The sequence below is a fragment of the Fundulus heteroclitus genome, chromosome 19, assembly GCF_011125445.2.
Source record: "Fundulus heteroclitus isolate FHET01 chromosome 19, MU-UCD_Fhet_4.1, whole genome shotgun sequence".
In the NCBI taxonomy this organism is placed as follows: domain Eukaryota; kingdom Metazoa; phylum Chordata; class Actinopteri; order Cyprinodontiformes; family Fundulidae; genus Fundulus; species Fundulus heteroclitus.
In genome coordinates, this window is record NC_046379.1 from 11299940 (window position 1) to 11323675 (window position 23736).

A 23736-nucleotide genomic window follows, 5' to 3' on the forward strand; every position below is an offset into this window, starting at 1 on the left:
CACTTACAGCTATAGGCTTCATGGTTGGTATGAGGTTCTTTTCTTGGAATGTTGTCCTTTGGTTTATGCTGTTCTCAGGTGTCCATACATTTCAATTTTAGACACATCTGTCCATAAATGATGGTACCAGAAGTTGTGGTATTATTCGAGCTATTATAAGATCAATTCAGAGTAGTCAATTACTCTATCATGCATATATTTATACTGTAGGAGTAAAGTCAGATCATATGAAAACATATAAACTCTGTTCATACCAATACTATATACATTCATGTTTTATGTACAAAACTGAGCTGATTTTATATGTTTGAAGAGGCTTTTGAAGCACATTTTGTCTTCATGACTTGACCATGGTGTAACCCCCATATATTTTGATCTAATCCTGGTGTCAGTTTAGGCCAGGGTGAGGAGTGAGTGACAAATATTAATAAAAGTTACAGTATGTAGGATTAAAAAAAAGAATTTCAATTCAATTCAATTCAATTTTATTTATATAGCGCCAAATCATGAAACATGTCATCTCAAGGCACTTTACAAAGTCAAGTTCAATCATATTATACAGATTGGGTCAGATTATACAGATTGGTCAAAAATGTCCTATATAAGGAAACCAGTTGATTGCATCAAAGTCCCGACAAGCAGCATTCACTCCTGGGGAACCGTAGAGCCACAGGAAGAGTAATCTGCATTGTACATGGCTTTGCTGCAATCCCTCATACTGAGCAAGCATGAAGCGACAGTGGGAAGAAAAACCACCCATTAACGGGAAGGAAAAACCTCCGGCAGAACCGGGCTCAGTATGAACGGTCATCTGCCTCGACCGACTGGGGTTACAGAAGACAGAACAGAGACACAACAAGAGAAACAAAAAAGCACAGAAGCACACATTGATCTAGTAATCTGTTCTACATTAGATGGTAGTAGCGGGTGAGCCGTCTTCTCTGGATGATGTCACAGTTAACAGAACGCCAGACCAGGTGTACCTACTATGAAGAGAAAAGAGAGAGAACAGAAAGTTAAAGCAGAAATGACAACACATAATGCATAATTGAAGAACAGTAGAACTCAATAGAGTGAGAAAATTAGATCCTGATATACTCCAGTAACCTAAGCCTATAGCAGTAAAACTATAAAGGTAGCTGAGAGCAACATGAGCCACTAGTTACAATTTTTGTCAAAAAGAAAAGTTTTAAGCCTAGTCTTAAAAGTAGACAGGGTGTCTGCCTCACGGACCAAAACTGGGAGTTGGTTCCACAGGAGAGGAGCCTGATAGCTAAAGGATCTGCCTCCCATTCTACTTTTAGAGACTCTAGGAACCACCAGCAGACCAGTTTTTCAGCATCACTCCTGGACAGAATGTTTCTAATTTTGGCGATATTCCGGAGGTGAAAAAAGGAAACTCTGGAAACCTGTTTAATATGGGATTTAAATGACATGTCTTGGTCAAAAATAACACCAAGATTTTTTACTTTATTACCAGAAAGCATAGTAATATAAATACACTCTTACATCTAATCGAAGCTTGTCTTTTCCAGGGGCCTCTGGGGTAGCACATTAACAGAATTGACAAATGATCTGTTTCGAGGGCCCTGTGTCTGCAGGAACTTCTTACACCTCGCAAAGAACTCCTTGAGCCATCACCGTTAACTTTTTTAACTGCTGCCCGCCATCTGGTAAACATCAAAAGCAGAGCCACCAGACATATTAAAAATCTACGCAGCTTTATTACTCAATGCTGAATTCCTGTTGGGATTATCCACTTATATATCTGGTGGAGTTTATTCATTTTCTACCAAACTGTTTCTTTCTGTTGAAAATATTCAAAATGTATCCAGTTATGAAGTTTTGCAGTTTAGTTGAGTAATTCATCAGCCGTGTACATAAATGAGCATTTAACGATCTTTTTTTTTTCTCCTGCAGGCAGAATGCAGACAAGGCAACATTTCATTTCTGAAAGTCACGCACAGTCCTGACAAAAAAAACGGGCAGCAAATGTATCCAGGACTTGTCTCCATGCATCGTGACAGAACATTGTTCTGATGCGATTTGTGAAAGGGCAAAAACAGTGACGGGAGCCTACGACCACAAACGCCAGCACAGGCTTGGTAAAAGCCGCAAAAGTGTCATGAGCTTGAGTGTTTGACCCCGGGGCATCCGAGGCAAAGCCCATCAGGACACTGCCTGGCCTGTGCTGACTGTAGCTCTGACATCACGAAATGATGTGAATGTGAGCGGATGTCCAGAAAATCCGATGTTAATCTGCGGACCCTGCAAACAAAAGCCCCTACGGTACATGGAAACGCAAAGCTGGACGAGAGCTTATCACACCAGGGTAAGGTCGATGCTTAATTGAGTGATTCAGGCCTCGTCTTTAGGCAGCAATGTGGCAGTAATGCATTCCTGCAGCTGCATGGGTTGCTTGCGTCAGCAAATTTTACTTAGAAATGCAGCTTGAGTAATTGGCTGCATGGAGGTCACCATGTAATGCTGACGCGTACCCTGTTGGTTATTTTAAAAGGTGCTAAAATAATTGTTCAAAATTCCTCCCGCTGCATTTCCAGATTTATTAGGCCACTCCAGGCACTTGTTCAAAAATCTTTATTGTGAGCTTCGTCTCTGAGCAGAAGATGTCATTATTTCGGACAGGCAATAAATAAAGTAATAAAACACCTCAAGGAGAGACCGATGTAGGCTTCAAGATTTTATTTCAGCGCAAACATTTTTGTTTGCTCTTTGAATGCCAATTCATAAAAGCGTGACTGGAGTTTCTATTTGCATGATGGTTGGGTAGCGCCATCTGCTGGTAGCACTAACGTAAGACCAAAAACAGAAAGGATCCATTCTCAGGTTTCCCCAATGATCATACTCTATAAAATACATCTATTATTTGCAATCAGTTTTGAAAAATAAAAAAGAACTTCCACTAATTTTAAGCACTTATGTGACCTCAGATGATATTCCATCAACGATTTAGAATATTACCCTCATTTATTAAGGCTTAAATGTGTGGAGGCCAGCATGCCAGTTTTGACAGTAATGGATGGAAAGCCATTAGGTGGCAGAGGCTATTCTTAGGTCTTTGTTAATCTTAGCAGTCTTTGGATGTCAGGCTCTACATCAATAGTTGGGAAATTCTTGCTGTATCTCTTAAAGGGCTCTCCCTCCGGCCCGATGAGGAACTTCTCGAAGTTCCAGGAGACGTCCGCCCTGCTGACCGGACTCCAAACCAGGAATCTGGGATCCTGCATGAGGGAGCTGGGGTCGTCTTCGGGGAAGGGGAGTTTGCTTTTCAGATAGGCAAAGACTGGGTGTGTGTTTGCTCCGTTGACGTCGCACTTCTCGAACATGGTGAAGTTGGGCTTGAAGCCGCCGCCTGGTCGCACGTGCTGCAGTGAATGCAGAATCTCGCCATTGGTACAGTTCTCCTGCAGAAAACACGCATTACCAACATTTACAAAAGTTATTGCAGATGAAATTAACTGATACGTCACTGGCAGAAAAAATGTCTATCTTAAAAATAAACAACATGCTGGGCAGTTCTTTCTACTACCCTGCAAAGAGGAAACCACAAGTCAAACTTTCCTAAAATTAGTTTATTTGTCCTTGATTTGAGCAGGCAAGTTTAAATGATCTGCCAACTTAAAATAGGAACAACTCATCTCTATCATCTTATTTCAAATGCAGTAAATCTAATTGTCTGATTATACACTGCAAAAAGGGAACTAAAAGCAAATAAAACAATTCTTGAAATTATTGTATTTTTGCTTGATTTAAGTAGGTAAATAAGACTATTTGCCAATGGAATGAGTATATTTACCCCTAAAATAAGATAATTAGATATCCTGCACCTGAAATAAGATTAATTGTTCTTATTTTAGTGCAAAAATCTTATTTCATTGGCAAGTAGTCTTATTTACTTGCTCAAAACCAGTAGAGATACTCTCATATTAAGAGAATTTTAATTACTTTTAGTTCCCTTTTTGCAGTATAGGGGTCAAAATATTCATTCCATGGGCAGATAATCTTATTTACCTGCTCAAATTGAGGGCAAAAACAATTTTAAGAAAATTTTACTTACTTGTAGTCCCCTTTTTGCAGTTTAGCTCCAACAAGATATCTAAATAGCAGGAAATGAGTCGGAAGCGCCACCTCTGAATTACGCGTCTGGAGGGTTCAGCAGCAGCAGCACGGACAAACGTCACAAGTCAGATTGCTTCAGGTAAACCTGTCGTTCGACTTACCTGGTATCCAAACTGGTTACATGGGAAGCCCAGGACCACCAGCCGATGAGGGTACTTGCTCTGTAGCTGACTGAGCTCGCTGAAGTCCCGGGTGGTGGTGCCTCAGAGCGAGGCCACATTCTCTATGAGGACAACGCGTCCCCTGAAGACGTTGAAGTCCACAGGGTCCCCTTCCAGCGAGGTGGCCCTCAGGTCGTAGAAGGTCTTAGCAATGAAGGTCATCTTGGCTACTAGCGTGTCTCGCTGGAGGGAGACTGGGTTTCGTGGTGCGACTCTACCTAAAAGCCCCCGATCACCTGACTCACTCAGGGCAGCAAGTTGCCTTTCATAGGTGTCAGATAGCCCTGCAGGAAACTGATCGCCTGGTGATATACACTGCTTAGAAGTGCCAGATAAAGGGATTAAACTGATGGTGAAAGCTAAACAAGTACAATATATGAAAGGCCTTTCAAGCCACAAACCTCAAAGTATTTTATTGAGATTTTATGAAACAGATCAGTTAAAAGTGGCCCGTAGTAGTGAAGACACCTGATTTTGAAGGAATTTTATAAATGAAAAACCCAAAAAGGATGGTGTGGATTTGTGTTCAGGCAACCAAGTCAAGGTATATTTTATGAATTGGCGCTATATAAATAAAATTAAATTGTATGTAAAAACCAGGCAGTTAAAGGCATAGATCTTTCTACCAGTTTTGCACATTTACACGCTGACATTTTTTGCCCATTCTTGGTGGCAGAATAGCTCAAGCTCGGTCAGGTTGGCTGCAGACCATATTATTGTATAACCTAACCCTGACCCTGCTTTTAGCTTCTCCACAACTTCGACCCTGACCCGTGTGCTCTGTTCCTTGGTCTACAAGACGCTGTTTGTTCGCTATTGTTCAAAACTCCCAGGCCTTCACAGAGCAGCTGGATTCATGCTGCGATTAAATTACACACAGGCTATATTTAATCAGCTGATTTCTGAAGGCAGTTGGTTGAAATGGATTTTCTTAAGGCGCATCAAAGGAGATTGGACACGAATGAAGGAAACACATTTTGGATTTTCCCTCCAATTCATAATTTATCACTACTGGTTGCTTTTAAAAAAAAAAAAAAAAAAAAAAAAAAAAAAAATCATAAAACCCTATTAAAATAGCCAGAATTTTACGGTTATATGGCTCAAAAGTGGTAAGATAACATAAAGAAGTGTTTCAAAAGTTCACAAAATAGTGTATGATTGAATTAATTGGCAAGGCACTGCATCTTCTTAGTTAGCTGGATTTTTGGGGAACCAGTTTTAACCAGTGTTATTCGCTGTGTTTGGTTTTTTGGCATGCCTTGGTGCATGTCTCAACTTTCTTAGTCATCAAAAATTAAACATTCACCTGCGTCTCCCAGCATCTGATGAAAAATACATGAGGCTGGTGCCAGAGCTCCATGTACGCCTAACATTACTCCAGTCCTAATAAAATAACTCGGCAAAGTTCAGAGTGCCAGTGTGTTTTGTTTAAACAGGAATATTTCCATATATAATTTATTTTTAATTTAGCATTTACAGTTAACATACATTATTTAAATTTTTTGCCACAAACTAGATCGTTTTTCCTAAAATCAGACATCCGAGTCTCACTATACACCTCATCCTTAGCAAAACCACAATTTCAATGAACCACATTATGTCTTTGCTATTCAGAATGAGTACTTCAAGCAACATTTTTGATAAATATCCTTCCGAATGGCACAGATGTGTCTCCGTTGAGGTGAAAGTCCATAGAGTGAATGAAACAAACCCCCACTTGGTTTGAGTTTCCAGAACTTAATAATTCAGACCTGTGCTCTGACCTCTTTGTTCCCATCTTTGTCACTCCAGTGCAAAATTATGGATGTAAACTTTCCACTGAGCATGAACCAGTAATAAAAAAGGACAAAGAAAGCAAACAGTGACTAAATTCAGTAAACTATGCAGAGATATGGTAAAGCTCTGCATTTGAAGAGAGAAAAGGTAATGAGTTGATTACTTTTATCTGGCAGTAAGATTCCCTGATCATTCTGCCAGACAGGCCCTCTGCTGGCAACTGTTGTTTACTGCATCTGTAGCCCTGTCATTTAAAAAAGTTAAAGTAATGCAGCCCCTTCCTGGGTAACAAGTCTTTAAGTTTTAAAGTGTCAGAAAACAGGTTAAAAAGTCTAATATCCTGGACCTGCAAGCTAAGGCACTGTGACAGACTTCATTTTTTAACAGGCACAAGTCCTCTGAGCATCATTATCCTGACTGCTCTTCTCTTCCTGCAGAGCTGCCTGATCCAAATTGTTATCCAGAGACCCAAACAGGTTGTCCATGTCTCTCTTCTGAGCTTGAAGCACCAGTTCTGTCACACGGATGAATGACTGCAAGAACAAAAAAGGTGGAAAAATGTATAATGCCTTGCAGAAGTATTCTTACACAATTCAACTTTTTCACATTTTGTCACATTAAAACTACAAATTTCAGTGTATCTTGTGGGGGTTTATGGTTTCAACCAGTGTTGCATAAATGTAGAGGAGAAAATAATGTTGTTAGCTCCACATTTTCCAAATGAAAGTCTTAGTTCAGTCCGTATTATAAAAAGTATTATTTTATTTCCGATACCCCTAAATCAAAACCAGTGCAACGCACTGCCTGACGACATCAGGGAACCCAATCCTATTGGAATAGGAAGAAAGTAATTGTTAAAAAAAATTACACAGAAATTGTTTTAACTTAAATGCAATATTTTGTGTGAAGACGGTTCTTGCATGACAATGCCCTGTGCGAGCCCCCTTCTGAAACCCGCGAACCAATCAAAATGCATGAAATCGTCTAAATTCTGGGGCTGAATAAAATGCAGTCCCACACAATGGCTCAATCCAAATACCCTTATAGAACAGGGACTCTTTAGCCAAAGCGGAAGTGCGTCAGTGGTCGCCATGATAAGTGCTGTCCGAATAGTGCAGTCAGTAAGGAAGAAGGTAGGAAAAGTAGCCTGTATGCTCCCTCCCGCGGCTAGTTTTGCCTAGGAACTCCACGACGTCCCTTACTCGCGCCAAGAACCCTTTAGGTATCCCACGATTCTGTGCGTGACATAACGTATAAGCACAGCCCCCTCACGCAAATCAACGAAAATGTCAGAAGAGAAGAGATCGCCGAACCTGACCGTCGCCAGATGGATGTAGTACCGCCGAGCTCCACACGGCTTGCCCATTCTCAGATCACAGACTGACAGGTGTTGCTCAAGAATATCCCTGTTTTTAGCACTATCCATCTTCCCCATGACTTAGACTAGTTTCCCAGCCCCTGCTGCTAAAAACTTACCTGACTCTGCCAGATGGATTTGCTCCGCATATCCATCTGGAAACCTTCCGTTGAAGTAATTTTGGGAAGGGGCGAAAATACTGGTTAGCTGATTGGCCTATGTTTGTGATAGACGGGCCAAATAAACCAATCAGATCAACGAAGCATATGACGTACTCGTCAACATGCTTCGTCGCAAAGCATGTTGAGCGACGACGAAAACACAACCACAAGCCAAGCTACTCTTGCTGCTGCAGGTAAAGGCTCGTTAGCTCAGCAAAGAAATACTCTGTAATTCCGATAAAACTTGCTCGATAGCCACGCTAACGCTAGTTTCGTCGGCTGAAGCCGCCATGTTCATTAGACTGAACTGTCGCGCTTCTTGTTGCATCACACCTCAACCCGCCTCAAAGCCAACGCTGATTGGACGTTCGTTTGGTGAACGGCTCCAAATTTTCTTTAACGGAGAGTAGCCAGACTGATCTGCGAGTGAAACCTTGAAAGCTCGCGAGATCAGGATGGTCTCACGAGGCTAGCTAAAAACATCCCTACAGCATGACACTGCCACCACCATGTGTCAGTGTGAGGATGGTGTTCTTGAGATAATGCATTAGACATAGCGTTTTCCTTAGTGGTCATCTTCCTCTATGCATCTGGGGAGTTACTTGCGTTCCTTTTTACTAACTCAAAACATACCTTCTACTTTTAAAGCTTAGTAATGGCTTTTTTCTGGCCACTCTTCTATAAAGCCCAGCTCTATGCAGTGTCCTATGGACACAGGTTGACTCCAGTCTCTGCTGTGGAGCTCTCCAACTCCTTCAGGATTAGTCTTGGTCTATTTGCTGCCTCACAGAACAATGCCCTCCCTGCCTGGTCTGTGAGTTCTGGCCCTCTCTTGACGTCTTTGCTGTGGTACCATGTGTGTTCCATTTGAAGACAACAGATCTGATCGTACTCCAGGGGACATCAACAATTTGGATATTCTTTTGTAACCCTACCCTGACTTGTATTTTACAACTTTGTCCCTGGCTTGTTTGGATAGCTCCTTGGCCTTCATTGTGCGCCCCTTGCTTAGTGGTGATGCAGCCTCTGGGGCCTTTCAGAAAAGATGTGTTTACACTGACAGATCATGTGACCCTTAGATTGGACACAGGTTGACTGTAATTCACTAATTATGGGATTTTTAAAAGTCGTTAGTTGCATCAGAACTTTTAAGGGGCTTCATAGCAAAGAGGTTGGATACATATGTGCATGCCAATTTTCAGCAAATTATTTTTCTCATGCACTGGTTTGAATACAAGTAAACATGTTAATTTTCAGATATTTCTTTGTAAAATCTTCTGAAAGTCATAAATTTCCTACCAAATCCCAATTATGCACTATTTTGTATTGGTCTATCAGGTAAAATCCCAATAAAATACATTGAGGTCTGAGGTTGTGACCTGACAAAATGTGAAAAACAGTAAGGAGGTGTCAATACTTTTTTAAAGCACTGTATGCATATAAATGATGTAACAGATTTACTTTGGAACAGCAGTACCTCACTGATGTTGGTGCTGGTGGAAGCGCTGGCCTCAAAGAACTCCATCCCATAGGTTTCTGCTAGCTGTTTGATTCAAGAGAATCAGGATGGAAAGCCATTTAATTATATATTTTTTCACAAACAGGTTTAATAAAAACACATTAAATTGCTAAATAAAAGGAAAACACAAGAAGCTTGTTTGTCAGATTATTTTGAAGATAACATCCATCATAAGGTATTGAACATACTTTTCATTTAGCCCATATTTCTGTATTAATCTTTTTGTGCATCCAATTAATCTACTATATAAAGTAATTCACTATGAATTGTGTTACTTAAATAAATGAACTTTTTAATAATATTGTAATTTATGTAATTGTGCACATTCTTCTCCACATCGTAATATCAACCTTTCCAAAACTAGAAAAACAGATAATAAAATTCAACCTTTTTTCCTTGGTCTGTCGTAACTTGTCTCCTTAACTCCTCATCAGCTTTGTTTCCCACCAAGATGGTTTGTACATCCTCTGGGGCAAACTACAAAAACATTTTTTTTTTTTTTAATGACGCAGACAAGAGGGGGATAAAGGGCTTCATCAACTTGTCACTGTGCAGCAAGTGTGACAAAGTTAAATTAGAGCACTCACTTCATCTACATCACCGGCCCACTTAGCTATGTGCTTAAAAGACGGCAGGTCTGTGATGTCATACACAAATACGATACCCTGTTAAAAAGAAAGAAAAGAAAAAAAAAGAATGGAGGTATGTTTGGTAAATATAAGTTAAGCTGTGCTTCTATATACCTGGGCCCGCCTGTAGTACTGTTTGGTGATAGTCTGATAGCGTTCCTGTCCAGCTGTGTCCCTGCACAGGAGAAAAACACATGTAAGCAAACCGACAACACTACATTACAGGTGCCAGCATCTGTATGTGCAGTTGCTTTCTGTGTAAACATTCCACAACATACCAGATTTGAACTCGAACCCTGAGTCCATCGATCTGTACTGTTTTCATTTTAAAATCAACTCCTAAAAATGAAACCAGGAAGAAAGAATTTTTGTCACTGATAACAGAAAGAGAAATATAAAAACAAATATACTGATGGGTGCTCTGTGGTGAGGGATTGCTGCAAAGTCAACTCTATGCCACCAACCGTCTAATGTCACTGAATGCTCATTCAGAAAGAGGGATTGCTGCAAAGTTAACGACTCAATGCATCAACCATCTAATGTTGCCAAATGCTCATTAGGATGGAGGGATTGCTGCAAAGTTAAGGGCTTGAAGCATCAACCATCTAATGTCACCAAATGCTCATTCAGAAAGAGGGATTGCTGCAAAGTTAACGACTCAATGCATCAACCATCTCATGTTGCCAAATGCTTATTCAGAAAGAGGGATTGCTGCTAAATTAACAACGCAATGCATCAACCATCTAATGTCACCAAATGCTCATTAAGAATGGGGAATTGCTGCAAAGTTAAAGACACAATGCATCAACCATCTAATGTCACCAAATGCTCATTAGGAAGGAGGGATTGCTGAAAAGTTAAAGACACAATGCATCAACCATCTAATATCACCAAATGCTCATTAAGAATGGGGAATTGCTGCAAAGTTTATGACTTAATGCATCAACCATCTAACGTCACCATATGCTGATACAGGAGGAAGGATTGCTGCAAAGTCGGTGAATTGGTGCAATTGGCCGAGGTTCCTTAAATTGACCAAATGGCATTAGGAACGGAATTGGACTGATTTGTATTATAACTAGGATTACACTGGAACATGTGCACAGTTATGGTGAAAAAATTTAGAACATCCTGTTAAATGTGCAGAAAGTGTTTTAATTACAGGTAAATACATTAAATAAAATTAACCTTGTTTTTCCCTCATTAAACAAAGGAAAAGGGTTAGGCAAGAGCTATGTTTTCGAACAAAGAAAGATTTCATACATACCAATAACTAGTCTTACCACTTTAGCTGAAATTAATTCAGTGTTCAGTATTTCTGTATATAAATTTGATTTATGTCTTGTCTCAGGTGCCTTGACATGATAATTGCATGTGAACTGCCACAATGTAAATAAACTGAATGGAACGGGGTTCAGTTGAATTCTGAGCCTTTGATAAAATCCTTAAAACTTTGTTGAGTCATGGCTGCTCTGATCTGTCTTTTGATTTATCTCTCAACAGCAGGAACCTGAAGACTTTCTAAGTGTGTAGCAAACAAGCCTTTTGCATGATTTTGGAAATATGTGCAGCAAACTGCGTAAATGAGAAGATCAGGAGTAGTTTTCCCTTAGAGAGTTAACTCTTTGGTTAAGCCTTTTAGACATTCTAGGCTTGTAGTTGTAAGTTTAAGCACAATACAAAATAATCAGTAAACATAATGTAAAGATCGGTGGAAAAATCTCTGTGTGTGACTTTACATAAGCTAATTTGTGAGATTTTCAAAAATGTTGCTCAGAGTCACCATTGTGTATCTGCTACTAATGGAGACGTGGTGATTTAAAAGGCAACACTGTTTCTGCTAGGTGACACTATGAAGAGAAGAGCTGAGAAATGTGGCTGGCTGGGCAGCACAGCCTGCAGTATAACCAATTTATATCAAAACAAAGGCTGTACACAGTCCTGTCAGCCACAGCTAAAGGTTCGGTCCAAAAAAAAAAAAACGTTTTCCTTTACAACCTGCACAAGTTAGAATTGAGCCCCCCTCTTCATTTCCTTACAGTTTGCATTCAGCAGAGCAGAGTTCCTTATAATGTTCTTAAGTGGTCTCAAAAATAGGTGTTCTTGCTTTCTGAATGTTTGTTCCTTCCGCTGTTTGCTGAAAACATGACTGGGATGTAACAAAATCAGACTTCCCCGCTTGCATTATAGGTCAAAGTGGATCTTCAGTGTCCCAGTGTGCTTTCTGACGATAATTTCATGTTCAATCATGACACCAAATGTAGCTTCTTTATGTATGCAAACATTTTAGAAAGAAATCCGCTATGTAAAAGGAACCATGTAACCATGTCAAGTAAAATATTACAAACCAAGTCTATTCTCTGACCCATGAAAGATAAAAAAGGCCTTTCTGGGCATAGATGCATGCTGTCCAAACAATCACTTTGCATATCTTACCACTCCCTCATGCAAACATAAAGCAGGCGAACAATACAAATAATCGTTGCCTTGCAAATCTATTCATTCACTGAAATGTGTTAATTTTCCTATTTTGCCAAATTACTACCAAGCACTTTAAAGTATTGTGTTGGGATTTAATATACTTGACCTATAAAAAAGGAGGTGGGTTATTGAGAGACAGTTTTCATCATTTCTAAAAAGGAAAAAAAAAATAAAAAATCAAAGTATGGCGGTTATTTGCATTCAGTCTATGGGTGTACCGATACATCGATCCAGATTAAAATGCTGATTAAATGATTAATGATCCAAATACACTGATACAAAATGAAAACAAGCTATATCGTCGTTTTTAAAATACACCTAATTTTGAAATGAAGAGACTATAGTTAACAGGTGATCTATTATTAATGCACCGTTTTTGATTTGAATGTCTGATAAGCACTTAGAGGTAAAATAGTCCAATCATATATATTGATATCAGTGTAAGTAATTGTGTTAGATGGGATGATATCGCATTATATCGATCACAGTCTTATGAATTTAATTTAATGAAAGTACAGACTTAGTGATAACATCGCATCGTGATGAATCTGGTGATTTACATTCCAAATTCAGCCCCCCTGAGTCGAAGAATTATTAGAACCACCTTTTGCTGCAAACACAGCTGCAGTTAATTTGGGGTTTGCCTCCACCAGATTTTCACAGCGACAGTTCTTTGCAATTTCATTGGAAATGTTTAAGACTTCAAGCTGGAGGGTGATTAGCGCGTAGGGCGGAATATACTTTTTAGAGTTTTATTAAAATGAAAAAAAAATAAAAAATTCTGTATGGGTGTTGGATTGTCACATGAAATCTCTATAATACATGAAAGTTCACTGAACTAATGTTACAAATCCTGAACTGTTCATGGTGTATAAAGACTTTTGCAGGGCACTAGATGCTCAAATAACTGGGTTTAATCCAATGTTGAACTGGGCCCACCCTCTTGGTCTCATGACACTAATAACTCTGCCCAATGCTCCACACTATAAACCGCAGAACTTTCCTTTTTAGTCAAAGTACATTAAAGAAAAAAACAACCAGACACACTTTTTAAACGAATAAATACTGAAAAAAAGAGAAACATAAACTCCAGTAGTGACACAGAGGACTAATATGCACATAAATCCACATGTTTTGTTCCGGGGGGGGAAAAATACAGAATAAAGAATCAAAGTGAGAAATTAATTTATTTTAGTCCTTAATTTTCCTCCAAGTCTTTCATAATTCCAGAGTCAAGAGTCATTTTAGAAAACCAAAACATTCCCAGCAGAACCTGAAGCAGTCTCTTACACCAACAAATGAACTCAATATAGACAATGAATAAAGTTAAACTAAATTAAAACTCCTAGTTGTTCGGCACCGGGTGTGCAGCTGTGTTTTTCTAGTTAATCCTGTGGCTGAACGCGTTAAGTTTGTCGCGAAGAACTTGTCCGATGACTTTTCTCGTCTTACCGATGGTGGAAATATGCGAGGGATCAAATTCACCTTCGGCGAACCTGCGCAGCATGCAGGTCTTCCCCACTCCGGAGTCTCCGAGAAGGAGCAGCCTGAACAACACGTCGTACTGTTTAGCCATGATGACCCAAAACTAGAACATGACAGAGAGAACAGCAACTAATCCATCTGCCAGCTTCTGGATCTGATGCTGCCTTCAGGGCGCGTCGGACACCCCGCTTCCGTCTGTCAAAAGTCCCCGTCAGCGCAGCAGAGTGGTGATCTCGTTATTTGTTCACTCGTTTGATCGATTATATATATATATATATATATATATATATATATATATATATATATATATATATATCAAAACTGTTTAAATGGGACCACATTGATTTATTGATTAGATTCTCATTTAAAACAAAATGCCATTTAACTACAGGTGCATGCAATAAGTATTTATTGCCAAGCTTATTTAATTCCTGAAATATATAAACTATGCACTATTTTACTACTGGAGCACCTTTGAGCGTCCACTTTATACTTCTCTGTTTCGGTTCAAATGTAATTTTCTATAGCTTAAAATGCAACACAAACCCTGCGTCTTTAAACCAGAATTTTCTGGGCAATTGATCAAACTCACTTCAGCAGTTTGTGGTTGATTTTCTGCAATTTTACATCCAAACAACACTTGTATATGGACATTCCTCTGCCATCACACGAAGAAACTGATCAGAGATATTTTGAGTATGTTGTTTTTCTTTTTTTCTTTTTAGACCCTCAGCATCATTTCAAGCCAAATGAAATTACCATTACAACGTTGCGGCCTGATCAGCACGTTTGTCATTTTAACAATTTTTTATGCATAAATGCTTTATCGCCCACTACTTTTGCCAAAAACAAAACTGCAATTATTTCAGTCAACACCAGTGAAGAAAAAATATGTTTGTTTAGCAGTCACAGAGTTCTTGCTCATGTAAACTAAATCAGTACGAGTCCAGACTAGGTGGAGTGCCACCATACAGACAACTCATATAACTATTAAAAGCATACGGCATTTAGTGAATATTAACAGAAACCCATCAGGTGGAAACATTTATAAAATAAAATTAACATTTAACAAGTGCTTCAGATGATTATTTTCCCTTTTTATTTACTTCAGCACACACGGCTTGGGTTCCCATCAGTCAAACCTCCAGCTCCAACAAGCAAGGCTGAACCTCTTGCAATTCAAATGCAACTCGAATGCTTCAACACCTGCTAAATTGAAACAAGTCGCTCTTCTACCATAATCTGTATTAATGTTTGCTGGTCTTGTGACATTACAAGAGGCAAAGTGATGTAAACTCAAATGCGTTTTAAAAACCAATCAATGTGAAATCCTGGAGTGGAAATCAATATTTTATTGATCTCCAATCCAGGAAATCAACACTATAGTGTTTTATTATTATTCTAAGAGCGCATTTGTTTTTTTAAAGCACCGAGTAGTATAATTAGGATAACAAATTCCTTATTGACCAGTTTAGAGTAACTTGGCTGTTTTTCCAACTCACAATTTCCAATTAAACCTGTTAGTGATTGGCTTTGTAATGAACAAGTGCTTTTCTAAAATAATTAAATTATATTTAATAAATGATGTACCATCTGTTGTGATGCCCTGGAAGAGTGTGATGTAGCTATGCAGTGCATCCCCGCTGTCCCAGGAAAAGCAGACTGATTTATCCCACGTATGCCGTTTTATAGGTCGGCCTGGCGAGGGATTTTAAAAAGCACACACCGAGTCACAAGTGCATCCAAAAAGGATAAAATAGTTTTATTTATAGTCTCGTAATAAAGGTATGCCTTAACTTGCAAGACAACCATTGGCAGTATGTACAACATACCTGTAATTTCCATGGAATGGAACATATATTGATTACATACACACATGTTCTGATTTTTAAAAGATCAACATTCCCAGCACAGGCAAATATTTCAAGGGAAGGCTTTTCTGTGCAGAACTGACACCATTAAGGAATATACAGTGTTACATACAACACACTGAAATGGACTTCCAATAACAAAAATAAAGGTTACTGCCCTTCACCTGCGTTGTGTAACATTCACTATTGATTAAGGGATATTTTTAAAACAACATATATATATATTTATATATCTATATCTTTACTGAGATAAAAAAGAGGAAAATAAATACTCAAAAATGCTCTAAAACTGGAAGTTGGTCTACTCTGCAGCCAATCATTACAGAGACCGGACATATTAATATATAAATATAGGGGTATGAAATACATTTTAGTGCATTAAAAGGAGGGATCCACTAAAACAACGTTTTCAAAGACAATTTCAGCCACCTAAACTGAATAAAGAGGGTTGCTTCTTGAAAGATTACATCTTTTTTTTTTTCTGACAACAAATTCACATTCATTTCCTGGAAAAATATGAATATTTAAAAAGTTAAACTATCTCTAATCATAATTTCATTGAAGCTGGCAAAGTTTTACAGCTTCTTACGAATTATAAAGGTTGCCCCAAGCAACCTAAAGAAAAGTTGTCGTTTTTTTTTTTTTTTTGCAGCTTTACTGAAGCTTCATGCTGTGCCGTTTCTACACGTGATCACGAGGTCTCAAAAGCAACATGTCCTTCAAAACTGCTGAGCTGCCACACTTTTTGGGTGTATGAAAAGTCATTTCGGGGCCACAAAAACAGAGAGAGGGGAAGCTTGCCGGGAGGACACAGCAAGCTAGAAGCGTTTGGGACGCACGGTAAAAGCACCTCTAACACGGCTTCCGCCTCGTCTCCTTGACTGGCGTAAGAAGGCGGGCGGGTGAGAAGAGCTGGTGGGTCCACAGAGTCCGCCTCGGCTGCCTGGAGTCTTAATTGGTCTCCATGCGCAGCTTCTTCCTGTTGAGCGGCTCGTCCGGCTCCGATTCGGAGGTGGAGTCGGACCCCCCGTCGAAGGCCGACACCGCGCTGCCTTTGCGGTTGGTGTATAAGCTGCTGTCGGAGGAGTAGTTGGTTTGGAGCTGAGAGTTCCCCTTGGCCTTCTCCAGGGCCCGGACTGAAACGAGAGCGACGCGAGGCTGTTAGTGCGCGGAGGGGAGCGACAGCGACCGTCAGCCCGAGGACTCCTCGGCTTACCCTGTTGCTCCAGCAGCGCGTTCTGCTTCTTCAGATCATCTATGTCTTGCTGGTGGGTGTGGTTTTTCCTCCTCATCAACTGGATGTATTCTGTGGCTTTGTCCAAAATCTGGGCCCGGGAAGCCTGTTGGCGACAAACAATGCGTTATAGAGCCATGAGAGGATTCTGCACGACACAAACCGCACATTTCAATTCAATTCAATTTTATTTACATAGCGCCAAATCATGAAACATGTCATCTCAAGGCACTTTACAAAGTCAAGTTCAATCATATTATACGGATTGGGTCAGATTATACAGATTGGTAAAAAAATGTCCTATATAAGGAAACCAACTCATGTGTTTTAGCGGGATTTGATGCACTAAAACTTTTGTACGTGTGCATGAGTGATTAGGCAATGATTGGCAGAAAGCTGCTTTGTTGAAATTACAGCTGACAAAAATGTGTAGAGACATCTGCAGTTATATTCAATAAATAAGAATATTACTGAAAAGTCTCTTTATTTCAGTGACTAATTTCAAGTGAAGCATATAATGTAGATGATCAAGTGAGCAAAATGTATTTAAACAGCCCCTTTCACAGGATAAAAACCACAAAGTGCTTCACAATAAAACAACCTTAAACAGCATAAAAGCAACATCGTAACATAAAACTAGTAAAAAATGGGGTCTTCAACTGCTTCTCAAAAGAATAGACAGGGTCAAGATGGCGCCAAGATGGAGGCGGCGCATTCCAGAGTGTAGGGGCCACAGCTCCAGAGGGCCGATCCCCTCTGATCCTGAAATGAATGGAACCATTAACAGCCTCTGACTGGAGGATCTCAGACTGCGAGAATGGGAAGATGGCTGTAAAAAGGTTGGTGAAAATAAGCTGGAGCTTGACCACACAGGGCTCCAAATATAAAGACAAACCAGAATTTTAAATAGATTATAACAGACTGTTTTCTTCCAGCCCGTATTTCTGTGAATTATGAAGATTTCCTGCTGTTAGGTGATGAAAACACACCATTAAAGATTAGAATATTACTTTATGAAGCTTGTTTCACTGCAGGGATGTGCAGCGTTAGTTTCCTGCCAGACATGCTGCTTCACACCAAAGCTAAAATGTTGAATTCCAGTCTTCTTAGCGTAGATCACCTTCTTCTGATGTTCTGACTTCTGCTCACCCGCCATATCTATGTTGTTTACTACTTTATGGGAGATTCATATTTAAGCATGCTTTTTGTGACTGAGACTGGACCAAAGGAAGAGGACATACGTCCGCTGTGTGTTCTCTGCCTTTTTTGTGAACAAATACGGGCTTCTTGGTCCGGCGTTGCTTGTTTTGCCTTTGGTTTCTTATTGCCGCCGGACTGGGTGTGGAGAGCAGGTTTCTTCCCAACCACCCCGTACGTCATTAAGCTGATTTAAATCAAGTTTTCGCTGCATTTCAGAGCAGTGACAAAAGAAAGCACACAAATTACCTGGGGTTTCTTTCATCCAGGTAGAGAAAATCTAAGGTATTTAAATCCGGGGACTCTTTGTGGAAAAGAAGCTTATTTACCCTCTCTCTTCCACTACATAATTGTGCATCACTTCAAGTCGTTTTATCACGTAAAACCCAATAAAATTCATCAAAGTTTGGGCGTGTATCGTGGCACAACGTGGGACAAGCTAAACATGCATAAACGCTTGTAGGTTTCACACCTTTATTTTGACGCCGGTCCAGCCAGCGGCACATGAACTGACAGATGAGCAAACACTGCAGCAGGGATCATGTTATCAAATGAATACATGGCAGCAGCCTTCAAGCGTCCCTCCTCCATGTAGATACGGCTGCTACACACAGCACGAAGTAAATGTCTGCAAAACTGACCCGTGTCTGAATGAACAAATGCCAATGATTAAACTGATAAGGCCATAGATGTTGTACTTATGGCTGAAAAAGAGTGCAAGAAAAAAAAAAAACATGGAGGAAACTGAAAGGTACAGGTCATTTTCCTATAATATGACACTAGACCTCTGAAACATGGCAGCCAATATATTTCTTGTGGGTTTTTTTTTCCCCTCCCACACATGAAAATCTAAATGTACTTCATCTCACCTTCTCTCCTTGTAATGAAGGCACGGAGTCTCTTAAACTGTGGAAGCTGTCTTTGATGTGGTCCCTCCGTTTGCGCTCCAGCGCGTTGTGATGTGCTCGTTTGTCTGCCTGCAGAGATGACACCCACAGTTTACAAGGGCATTTCTTAAAAAGACGTGGCCTTTATTTAAAAAAAAAGAAAAAAAAAAAAAGAAATAAAAGGCTTGCTGCCTTATTTACACGTGGCTGCTTGCATTGTGCTTTTTTTTTTTTTCCTCCGACGTTGAAGGATCGCCCGTGCGTACGGATTCCTGCACAAGAGGAAGCTCAGAAGATTTTAAGCACGCCGTCTTTGTTTGCTCTGGGTTCTTTTAAGGGTTGGGCCACTACAAGATAAACAGGTCCCGGCTACATATTTACTATCCGACGCGAGCAGGGAAGAGAGCGACAGCATCTTAACCGTAACTCCTCCACAGAGGCGAGAAGAGCCGAACGTCAGATATAAACTTCCTGTTTCCCCGCAGTTTATTCATGACGTGGCAGCGAGGCTCGTTTCCCTTTGTCACTCTTCAAAAGCACCAAGCAGATACCAACCCATTCAAATAATGCAGCTGTGTTGAGGTGAACTATATAATGACTATCGATAATGATAACTACAATATCAAATTTTTGCAATATTGCAACTGCAATGGACTCAATATTAAGTTGAGTATCATACTGTGAGCTCCGTGCGTATTAAACGCAGCATACTGGTAACATATATGCCCACTCGGATGGTCTCTAACCACCCTGGATGCAAAGCGAATGCATATTTTTAGCGGCTGAGATGGTGAAGCTCCCAGAAAAGGGTGGTGAAATTTTAAGGGTTGAAAAGAAAGTGTAGAGAGAGAAAGATGTGGGTTGCAGGAATCAAAAACGTCATTCCAGTATTCAGCAGCAGCATCCCAACTGCGCTTTTTCCCCTCATATCATGCAGGTAATAATCAGGGGGTGTCAACAGGACAGCAGCTACTCGCTGAAACTTGCCTCCTGTCTCGAGTCAGAGCAATTATTAAAAAGTTAAAGCTGTGACAACACAGGCTTGAGTCTATTTGTCGCCACAGACTCTGAACTTTTTCTGGCAGACAAACACTGCTGGTGGATCTAGCGTGAAACACGCCGCCCCACAGCAGCTCTACGGGTAACGCACGCCTTTTTACCGCACTCGCTGGAAAAAAAAGCGTTACGCCAATTCAGCCTCAGAGTTCCTCCTCTGATTACAGCAGCTATGTTAAAAACATGCACGCATAAAAGGTTGAAATCCCTCAGCTTCCCTCTTTACCCAGCGCGCTCCTGCATTTATTTAGAGTAAGTGTGTGCGATCCACGCCAGAGGTGTCCAAAATGAACAAAAGTCTGATTTTGCTTAAGAAATATACAGTAAGTACTGATATAGTTTATGCTTTCCCGTATTAGGAACACCTCAAACATGCAAGCGGTAAAAGGATTCTCATCTTCCCACGTGTGAACATGATTTTCCATCAAGCGGCGAGGAGAATCACACCTGCAGGGCTTCAGTTAAAACTAAGGGCATATCTAAGGAGGAGTACGGTTTCCTCTGTGGTGTGCTCATTTTTAGATTGATTGGGATGCAATAAACGTCTCTTGGATCACGTTTCTAATATCTGGATTTTGTTTGCGAGTACGCAGTTTTCTGGGTTTTAATTCACGGCACGTTTTAGAAGGAAATCCATGCAGGTGTTTGTACATGAGGCCCCAACAGATTCTCAAGCATCTAGATAAAAATGACTTTAAACCCGAAAGTTTAAGTGGTTTGCTTGAACTTTGCCATACGCTTGATACCAGTAAGTGGACCACGCACAGTACCAATACCTGGTGTTTCTAAAAAGGGGATTATTTTTCTTCTTTTTATAAAAAGGTACTAATATGGGTTGGGTTTTAAAAATGTGCATTTTTCCTCATAAGGAACCATAATGTCACCCCAGTCCCCCAACCCCCAAATTCATCCCACTACAATCCCTCTAAAACATAATTGGTGTTTATCCTCACTCTGCGTAAAATCTGCATAACTCAAAATGGGTCAAGTGATTAAGACGCCACCAGGCCTGTATAGCAACCAATACGTCACATAAACTCGAGACTCTTTTGGCTTCTGAAAGGATTCAAACGTAGTATCACGCGGGTAAACGATAAATATCACTATGGGATATCGTGTGACGTTAGAGATACGCGCATAACTGGGAAATAGATTCTGCAGCGAGAGGCAAAGATACCACGAAGAGCATCCACCCGGTGGCTGAATGAGGATGTAAAGCTGGAGATCCCAGCTTAATCAAACCAGAAGGGGGAGGATAATCCACAGTGAAAAAAAGAGAAAAAGGTCATAATACATGCGATATGTCAGAACAGGGCCTCTAGAAAATCCCCCCCTTGGTCAACCAGTTTCTTCCGGGGTTATCACATCCAAGCAAATCGAATGAACCCAAATATACTTATTTTATTTCTCTAACCACGAATAACAAAAAGAGATGCAGACGGATTACGTTCAGGCATAAAACAAGTGGAGGGCCATGCCAGTGTGCAGGGGAGGACGGGGGAATACGCGCGACGCTAGACCCACCACGAGGGTCCTTCACGTGTTCAGAGCCGATCAGCGATATTTAGCATGTGGGCCGAAAGGATGACGGCCGTTCCTTTCCTTTCGCTTTCCAGTCAGGTGTCAGGTAGAGATAAAACACAGCAACACATTCTGACCACCTCAATGCTACCAACAGATAGCAGGAAGGGCCCGGCCCTGCAGTGCATGGATTGCAGTGCAGAATTTTTATTTTTTTTAATATTATTTACACATACACCGGTGCAAAGCACTCTTAAAAAGACACCGTGCACACGCAGCGTTTGATTTAAATAAAGAACAACATGTTCAGAACAATTTCCACCCCTTCCACAGGAGCCGACGTTGTTGCAGCAACGGCTTTAGCTGTCGTTCCCGATTGTCGCGTCGCGTTTTCAACGCGCTCCGCCGTAGTTATGTAAGGATTTTAATTTCTCCGACTACGTTTGGGTTTATGGGGAGGGCGAAGACTCTCCTGCACGCAAAGCTAATGCCCAAACTACCTCACACGAACGCGGTGGCGACAATACAACGCGTTAATGAAATGTGTAGTTTCGTTTTTGTCGTCGGGGGCTGCGTGTTTTGGGTTTCATTTACAACAAAATACAGTTTTTTTAATTCTACTAACAGTAATTCCGATAACTTCTCTGGAATATACATATATATAGTGTAGTGTTAGCTCAAAAAAAATACTGTGCTAGCTGACATAGCGTCGGTGTTCAGCAGCTACATCTACGCTGCTGTCTGTTTCAAACTAGGCTGGCTAGCTAGTACTGCTGGAAGAAACCGAGTCACGTACATCGCTGTCGACTTCGATGTCATCGTTTTCGCTCATTCTTCAGTAAAAAAAACTGTTCTAGAAAAAGAAAGCAGGCAGCTGTCAAAACAAAGTGCAGCGACAACTGGAGGCGGACACCAAACGTAGAGCGCGGAGCTGCTGCTGCTGCTACGGCAGGCGCATGACGAGAGACACATGGAAGGGAAAAACAACCACGGCGCATGCGCGCTTTGAGCAAAGCCCTGTGGGAAATGAAGTGCGGGGTTGACGCGAATCCGAGTTGGAGCGTGAGTGCCTGTTTAGGTGTAAAAACTACAACTCCCAAAAGATTGAGGGCATGGACGCGCCCACGCTGAAATATGTACTTATAAGTTAAAAATCCAACCATCTCAGGACTTTGCTTAGTGAATAACTGTAATATTTTGTTAAATATGATTTATAGTGCTTAATAAATTAGCTATACGTAGATTTAGATGTCTGTTGAAAATAACTCTCACACCTTAATCCGTTGCAATCAGGATTAATTAATATGATTGCTTTGATGTTTGAGTGGACATTTTTTTTTTCATTGGGCCAACAACGACAACAGGGCTCCTTGCTCTTCTTCCAACAAATGATTATGAAACCAGATGGCAGACTTGTTCAGCTGCCCTCCCCCCACCTACCATGGTTTACCCATTTGCATTTATAGGACCTTTGAATAATGTGTTGAGGAAACCATCACATCCATTTAAATCATCTGCAGCCCTCCTTAGCCCCATAGCTATACATTTTACTATCCAAATGTTCTTATACCTATGTGGAGATGAGAAAACGATCTAGTGTGTTGCAAAAGTATTTGTACCTTTTGATAAAAACATTATTTTTTACAGTTTGTCGCATTACAACTATAAATGTTTATTTTGTTGGGAATTTATCTGACATACATAATTTTGAATCATACACAATACTTGTGAGTCATACATGACTGTGCAGTGTAGCAATAATCAGCCATAGTTTTTAATTCTGTTTTCTAAATAAAAATTACTTTCAAATGCAGTCTTCTAGGGTAAGTTTCTACCTGCTGTGCACATCTAGAGATTTATGTTGTTTGCTCATTCGTCTTTACAAAAAAGCTTGGGCTTAGTCAGAGGGGAAGAAACACATCTCTCAACAGCAAAGGTCAATCTAGTCTTGCCACAAATTCTCAGTTGTTAGGAATTTCACTGGATAATCATGACATATGTAGGAAAAAAGGTGGCTTCTCCTCTTCAGGTTGGGGTAAGGGGCTTCTGCCCTATGTGGAGAGGTTCAAGTATCTTGGAGCAGGATATTGACAGATGGATCGGTGCAGCCACCTCAGCAATAATGTGTATGCTGCATCGATCCTTTGTGATGAAGAGAGCAGCTTGATTTAAAACATTACTCCTGAGTTGTGTGCCATGTTTCTTTGTAATCTTCATGCTGTTTGGTCAACAGACCAGCTGCCGTATATATACAGCAAACA

At 40.4% G+C, this 23736-nt stretch overlaps 3 protein-coding genes across 5 annotated transcripts; all 3 read right to left on the reverse strand.

Moving 5' to 3' along the window:
• Positions 1–2593: 2593 nt before the first annotated feature.
• LOC118556611 (glutathione peroxidase 2-like) lies at positions 2594–4464 on the reverse strand. Its single transcript, XM_036151137.1, has 2 exons — positions 4242–4464; positions 2594–3425 (listed from the first exon to the last, which is right to left on the reverse strand). The coding sequence occupies exons 1-2, from the start codon at positions 4461–4463 to the stop codon at positions 3072–3074; spliced, it is 576 nt and encodes a 191-aa protein (XP_036007030.1). The 5' UTR covers position 4464; the 3' UTR covers positions 2594–3071.
• A 964-nt stretch (positions 4465–5428) lies between these two features.
• On the reverse strand, positions 5429–13916 carry LOC118556609 (ras-related protein Rab-15-like). Of its 3 annotated transcripts, none has more exons than XM_036151107.1 (7): positions 13677–13916; positions 10022–10082; positions 9858–9918; positions 9702–9779; positions 9502–9591; positions 9057–9138; positions 5429–6610 (listed from the first exon to the last, which is right to left on the reverse strand). In XM_036151107.1, exons 1-7 carry the CDS (start codon positions 13798–13800, stop codon positions 6534–6536), a joined length of 573 nt encoding a protein of 190 aa, XP_036007000.1. In that variant the 5' UTR covers positions 13801–13916; the 3' UTR covers positions 5429–6533. The 3 variants fall into 3 exon arrangements, with proteins under 3 accessions (XP_036007000.1, XP_036006999.1, XP_036006998.1); XM_036151106.1 differs by having other exon boundaries at positions 5438–6610; positions 9073–9138; positions 13710–13908; XM_036151105.1 differs by having other exon boundaries at positions 5440–6610; positions 9073–9138; positions 13677–13905.
• Positions 13917–15446: 1530 nt separating this feature from the next.
• LOC105938399 (protein max) lies at positions 15447–22457 on the reverse strand. The gene is made up of 4 exons (XM_012880123.3): positions 22272–22457; positions 18881–18988; positions 16797–16920; positions 15447–16716 (listed from the first exon to the last, which is right to left on the reverse strand). Exons 1-4 carry the CDS (start codon positions 22305–22307, stop codon positions 16532–16534), a joined length of 453 nt encoding a protein of 150 aa, XP_012735577.2. The 5' UTR covers positions 22308–22457; the 3' UTR covers positions 15447–16531.
• Between the last annotated feature and the right edge of the window lie 1279 nt (positions 22458–23736).

What these genes read in the sequence shown, in the direction of transcription:
- LOC105938399 (XM_012880123.3), bottom strand. Translation starts at nt 22,307, where the DNA reads ATGAGCGAAAACGATGACATCGAAGTCGACAGCGAT. An exon ending in ACATCGAAGTCGACAGCGAT is followed by an intron (nt 18,989 to 22,271) that starts GTACGTGACTCG and finishes TCATCTCTGCAG; the next exon opens with GCAGACAAACGAGCACATCA. An exon ending in CTTCATTACAAGGAGAGAAG is followed by an intron (nt 16,921 to 18,880) that starts GTGAGATGAAGT and finishes TGTCGCCAACAG; the next exon opens with GCTTCCCGGGCCCAGATTTT.
- LOC118556609 (XM_036151105.1), bottom strand. Translation starts at nt 13,800, where the DNA reads ATGGCTAAACAGTACGACGTGTTGTTCAGGCTGCTCCTTCTCGGAGAC. An exon ending in CTCGCATATTTCCACCATCG is followed by an intron (nt 10,083 to 13,676) that starts GTAAGACGAGAA and finishes TTTCATTTTTAG; the next exon opens with GAGTTGATTTTAAAATGAAA. An exon ending in AGTACTACAGGCGGGCCCAG is followed by an intron (nt 9,780 to 9,857) that starts GTATATAGAAGC and finishes TCTTTTTAACAG; the next exon opens with GGTATCGTATTTGTGTATGA.